General features: G+C 54.2%; 1 protein-coding gene across 1 annotated transcript in view; it reads right to left on the bottom strand.

The window, feature by feature from the left end:
• KNTC1 (kinetochore associated 1) overlaps positions 1 to 6,000 on the bottom strand; it is a 53,956-nt gene continuing 47,956 nt past the window's right edge. The window contains exons 58-64 of the mRNA XM_045845454.1: positions 5,500 to 5,554; positions 5,338 to 5,401; positions 4,679 to 4,808; positions 3,705 to 3,794; positions 2,948 to 3,093; positions 2,075 to 2,165; positions 1 to 1,089 (exon numbers count right to left, since the gene is read on the bottom strand). Of these exons, the coding sequence (XP_045701410.1) occupies positions 1,069 to 1,089; positions 2,075 to 2,165; positions 2,948 to 3,093; positions 3,705 to 3,794; positions 4,679 to 4,808; positions 5,338 to 5,401; positions 5,500 to 5,554 (597 nt within the window). The 3' untranslated portion in view covers positions 1 to 1,068. The remainder of the gene's footprint in view (positions 1,090 to 2,074; positions 2,166 to 2,947; positions 3,094 to 3,704; positions 3,795 to 4,678; positions 4,809 to 5,337; positions 5,402 to 5,499; positions 5,555 to 6,000) is intronic.

The raw sequence follows: 6,000 nt of genomic DNA, 5'->3' as shown, positions 1-6,000 counted from the left end.
TTCAAACCCAACTTATTTTATTCCAGAACCCATGTTTTAAATAACAACACTAGTATAGAAATGATATTTTCTCAACTGGCACAACAATGGCCAAGTAACCCTAGCATCATGGAGTTTTCCACAAGCAGCAGAAGATCAGGCGGGCAGAGTGAGAGCTGCGATCATCGTTGCGTGCCCGGGAGCTGTTGCTGCCTCTCTGCGCCACCCTGCCCGTGCGGGCCAGCCTCCCAGTCCGGGGCGTGCAGCCTGCGCGGGGCACGGCCGGAGGGCTTCCCACTCGGATCTGTCCCTCGTTGGCAGCGCGTGGGAATTGGAGGTCGGAGAAAGCGAAGAGCTGCTTTTCTCTCTTGCGGGCGGCTTGGCGGAGGCGGCTTGGCGGAGGAGGCCCGAGGGCGGCTCTGGGCGGCAGTGTCGGGGAGACTCGCCGCCACCACCACGGAGCAGGAGCGCAGGGTCCACCACCAGCTCAGCAGCAAACCAGGCTCCGGGCCCCGGCCCAGGGGCGGGAGGGAGCGGCTCCCTGATCCTAGGCTCGCAGTCCTTCCCCCTTCCCCGCTCTGCCTCGCAAGCGGCCCCCCTCCATTCCCCTCTCGCCTCTCAGCTAACACCTTTGTAACCAACTCCCGGCACTCAATCCAGCTCCACTTGAACGATCTAGAGTGCTCTCTCCCTTTCTGGCTGGCCACTGCCCGACACACTCTGCCCCGCAAGTCACACACGTGCTCACTAGAGTGGCGTGAAGACGACGGATATTCTTACTCCTGTATGTGGCAGAGATAGGCTGTAAGTAGCTGCTTTTCTTCTGCGGGGAACACAGTATTTTTGCATTTTGTTTTCTTCATATACGGTACGAAAATGGATGGTCTCTGTAAGTCATACAAACAACTGGCAGAGAAAAGGTTTACTAATTCAGGATGTGAGTTCTTTACGGGACGACCGACTGTCACAGTTACTCCTCGTCAGGTGACAGCTGACAGCAGCACACCGTGAGACCCACAGTAAACGCGGTCGGTTCACAGCGGGCCCCAGGCGCCGCCCCCGTTCTTCCCGAGGAGGTCCGACGGTCTCCTACGATCCGCTCAGGAACATCTGAGTGGGGAGAAACACAGAAGTGTCTTTATGAGTGTCATTTGGCTTTTTCAAACGGAAAATGCTCAGATGAACTACGGAACTTAAGGTCTAACTGCATGGCTGAAAATCTACACATAACGTGCTTCGGTATTTTAGATAAACGTGGCCGGAGGAAAACCAGTTGAAGGGTCACAAATACATCTCCTGAACCAATATTCTCCCCTTTTTAAGAAAAAGCGACTTTACGCCACTGAGCACAGCAGACTGGATGTGAATGCTGGAGGTCATCAGCGACAGCTGACACAATGTAGGCTTGTTTTAATGTCTGTTTCAGGCTGCGGGAGGAAAAGCCCCCACGATACCCAGGTTTACTAAAGCTCCCGATCTGTGATCCAAGTAAAAACATTTACCTCATATTTAAATTCAAGATAGGAGTAAAAGTAATTTATATGCCTACTATTATATACGACATCGTCTGGAAGGATACACACTGAGATGTTAACAGTGACACTGGGTCTGGGTAGTGAGATTTCAGGAGATTAGGATACTTGTTTTTTTTCCTGTTGCAAATGTCTCTTTTCCATAGCAAACAATTACGTCTTAGGTAACTAAAAGGGAGAAGTAAGAGCACTTACTACTCAAGCGCAACATTAACGGATGCCCCTTGAGCCCCAGGGCTGCACTCGGCGTGAGCAATGAGACCCCGGGAGGGATCGGGAAGCTGCAAGGTGCCCGAGGGACCGGGGTCCAGCCGCGAAGACCACAGCGGACCCGGGGTCGGCGCCTGGCCGGGGGCCACGCGGCCGCTGGGCGCAGGGCTCAGAGGAGAACCACGGCCTCTCCATTTCTCACCCGGCACTCTCTTGCACAGAAAGTAAAATACAAAAATACACGCAGGCACATGCAAAAATACATCCACCTCCAGAACCAGCCGGCTCCACTTCACGGCCCTGGGAATGGAAATGGCGCCAGGTTCGAGTCCAGGGAGCTGCGGCCGCTTTACCTTCAGAATCTCGCAGGGCGCGGCGTCCGCGGGCACAGGGCGCCCCCGGTGCTTTGAGTACTCGGCCACGAAGACGGAAGCTTCATCCAAACTGCGGCACCGGGAAGACAGAGAAGGGCGTGGGGAAGCCGCTGGGGTGACAGCCACGCTGGCCACCCGGGCTGTGGCGACGGCATCACGGGTGCAGACAAACCGCCTGGGGCCGCGCACCCCAAGTGCGTGCAGCTCATCATACAGAGACCACGGCTCAAAAAGAACCCCCATTCACCAACGACGAGATGCGACCACGGCTCGGTCACCGTGACAGGAGCAAGCAGGAAGAAACCCACGGTGGCGGTGGGGGGGGAGGGAAGGAATACCTCCCCCCGGGGACCAGCACAGCTAGGCAAGTGCAGGGACGGGCCCGGTGGACTTTCGGCCCTCTCCCCGTCCCCAGGGCCACCGCTGCCTCTTTCTCCCCGTTGCCGGCCCAGTCTGCGCCCAACCCTAGGCCGAGAGGCTCGCTGTGTCTGGACTTGTGGGGGCTGGAAGGTCAGATAACCACGCTCAGCAAAAGTTACGTTGCATCAAGCTCCCGACTCTCTGAGCAAGTGCTCCAGAAGGAAAGCTGTCATTTAGGGGTTTAGAGAACTGGGAGACACCTGTTTTGGGGGTTCAGGCAGCTTGTGTAATTGTCCGACTTCCAGCTCATGCTCCAAGAGCTGGGGTCAGAAGACAAGTAACCTCCGGGGTGCGTGTGGTGGCGCTCGAGCCGAACACTCGGAGCCTCTAATCACAACCAAAGAGCCCTACAGTTGTTTGATCTTTCCCCCAAAATAAAGATAGTTTTAAGGAAATTCTATAGCAAGGTTCCCCCCGCCCCAATTCACGTACCTTAGTTCCTTTGCCAAATAGTTGACCAGGTCAGTGATGCTGTCGGTGTTCATCGTGTGCAGTTTCAACACCTCAAAGTATTTCGTCTTTGCCAAAACCCCAAACTCCTTCTTATTTATGATATTATTCAGAATCAGGTTTCGAATCTAGAGAGTGACAGGCATCATCGCATTAAAAACGTGTCATGCACCAAGTCCAACCCAACACGGGAACATGGACGACGGTCTGAGTCAGAGCATCACCCACCACAGCGCAATGGAGCCTCCTCTGGGGGAGGGGGGGCTGCCGGGGCCCACTGCAGAACCTCATACAGCAGGTAAGGCAGTAAAAGCAATGGTGGTTAAGCACTTTGGAACTTTTTTTAAAAGATTTTATTTATTTATATTTAGAGAGGGGAGGGAGAGAGAGAGAGAGAGAGAGAGAATCATTAATGTGTAGTTGCTGGGGGCTGTGGCCTGCAACCCAGGCATGTGCCCTGACTGGGAATCAAACCTGTGACACTTTGGTTCACAGCCCGCACTCAATCCACTGAGCTACGCCAGCCAGGGCACACTTTGAAACTTTTAAAGAGAAGAGGAATAAACGAGACAGCCAAGGTCTCTGCATTTTTTAAAAGTTAGAGGTTTTAATACAAGTAAAATAATTATATAGTAACAGACTGAGATGGTAATTTTCTGCTTTATCTCGGTTTGGGGAAAATGATTGCCTCTAAATGCCTAATTTCCCATAGGAAAAAGGAAAGGAAATTTTCTCTTACTTGATGGGAAAATCCTGCCAATTGGCCGGTATTCATATGCTCTTCTAATTGCTGTAAAATGATCTGAGGATCGCACGAGCTCAGAAAGTTCTAGAGAAAAAAGTCAACACGTAAGTAACGAAAAAGTGTAATTACTACTAGTGTCTGTCAAATCTGTAAGGTTTTTTCTTTCCTTTTTTAAAACTGGTTTTGGGGGCGGGGGAGAGAAAGAGAGAGAAAGAGAGACAGAGAGACTTTTGTTGTCCCACTGGTTTATGCATCACTGGTTCATCCTTGTAAGTGCCCTGACCGGGGATCGAACCCACAACCTTGGTGTGTCAGGATGACCCTCTAACCAAATGAGCTACCCGGCCAGGGCAGGTTTTCATTTTTAAATTTGAAATATCTTGACAAATCTCTTTTATAGGGAAAAACGCTTCTTTCAACAGAAAATTGTTGAAATAAGAAAAAAAAAACACTTTACAAATATCCACTCCAACAACAGGAACTCTTTAACAAGCGTTTTGCCATCCTCAGTGCCAGAAGGAATCTACTTAAATACAGAAGCTTTGAAAAGCAGCACGGATGAGGGTGCGAAAAGCCAGGAAAGAACAAGGTCAGAGGTGAGCACGGACGGCTTCGAGAAAGATGGACTGAGCAGAACAAAGGACACATAAAAACGCGCGCCCACGCACACGGGTCTCCGCCCGCTGGCTCAGCTCATCTCCTGCGGGGACACAGCGCGAAGCATTCCCAGACGCCCTGCCCCACTCGTTCCGTGTCACCGCGGGAGGAGCGAGCGCTGTGTTTACAGCTCTGTCTGTGGAGCGGCTGTGGCCACCCCCCCCACCCCGTGGCGCCGCACACGGAACCTGGCTGTCCCAGCTCCTCGACCCTCAACCCCCGACCTCCCATCGGTGAGCCAGGCGCCCTCCTCGTGCTCTTCTCCAGCCTGCTCATCTTCGTGCACCCCGGGGGAGCGATTCCCAGGGTACCTTGATCTGCTGGTGCCGTTTTTCCGAGTGGGGCATGAGCATGAGGCAGGCCAGGGCGAAGGCCGGGAGCTCCAGCTGCACGTACTGCCGGGCGACGCCAACCATGTCGAGGTCGCCTGAAACCGGACACCTTCCAGGGGGCGCGTCAGTCAGGCAGGCGCCAGGGGCACTGGCAGGGACACTGGCCCCTAGCGGCCCGCAGCGGTTGCCCGTCTACGCTTTCAGCGGTTCCAGACGTTAAGGGTCTGCCGCATAGCGACGGGGAGCCCACCCCTCACGGTGCTGGGGGGGGCGGGGACAGGACCAGCCCGCAGGGGCACAGGCTGCCGGCTGCTGCTGGGACCGTGTCCAAGAGCCCCCGCAGGCCCGAGGACGAACTCTCGGGAGACACAGAACCTCCCGGACACCCGGCAGCACTCGGGCAGTCACGGAGGGGCCCGCCATGCACGTTAGGTTTGGGGACAACTGAGCACCAGTGTACGAGTTGTACCACGCATAGGACGCAGACGGGGTAAAAACAATGGGTACTGTATTTTAAAAATGGGCGGTACCCTAACCTCCCCAAGAAAAAGGAATTACGAGATGTTGTTAAGAAGAAATTGTATAAGCAATGCATTGGATTTTGGGGGGAACGGTAAGAAAACAAGTATTTTACTTACTCGAGAATAGCAACGAGACTCTCACGACAGTCTGCTAACTGGCTGGGGCTTAAAGGGCAAGAGGCTGAAAACGAGAAACAGCAAAAATGTACACACACATGCACACACACACACACGCACCACGTGACATGCTCCTGCACCTGTGACGGGGAGGGGCTGTACCTGCGAGCAGGGGCATCTGGACCACTCGCTGCCAGGCCTTGCTGAAGTAGGGCACCTGCGGAGACAAGCGCAGCGCAGAGGTCACGCCCGGACATCGCGAACCCCTCATGTTACAGCCACGGGCCGCACTCTCAGATCCGTGTGCCGGATGCTCAAGCCAAAGCACAGGTGGGTGCCTCTGCGCTCCAGGGGATTAGGTTCTAGGGCACTTTCCGTCTTTACTGAGTATTTCACAGTATGATCGCATGTAATCCCGGCTGATTCAGGACTGTTTTACTTGGGAGAAAAGGCGTCAGGGCCCAACTCGGAAAACATAACTTACACTAGTTCTGTTTTGGGCCAGGCACTGTGCTCGGGCCACGGGAAGGGGCGAGGGGACAAGGGGGAGCAGTTCAGAAGAGTAAGGGCACCGCATAACCCCCCATCAGCAGGAGGGCGGCCGACCAGGTCACGGGGCACCTTACTCCGCACCGCGGCGAATGGTTAAGAGCTACAAACACA

The sequence above is a fragment of the Phyllostomus hastatus genome, unplaced genomic scaffold, assembly GCF_019186645.2.
Source record: "Phyllostomus hastatus isolate PE091 unplaced genomic scaffold, TTU_PhHast_1.1 phas_contig_1162, whole genome shotgun sequence".
NCBI lineage: Eukaryota > Metazoa > Chordata > Mammalia > Chiroptera > Phyllostomidae > Phyllostomus > Phyllostomus hastatus.
This window is presented reverse-complemented; position numbering and strand designations above follow the sequence as displayed.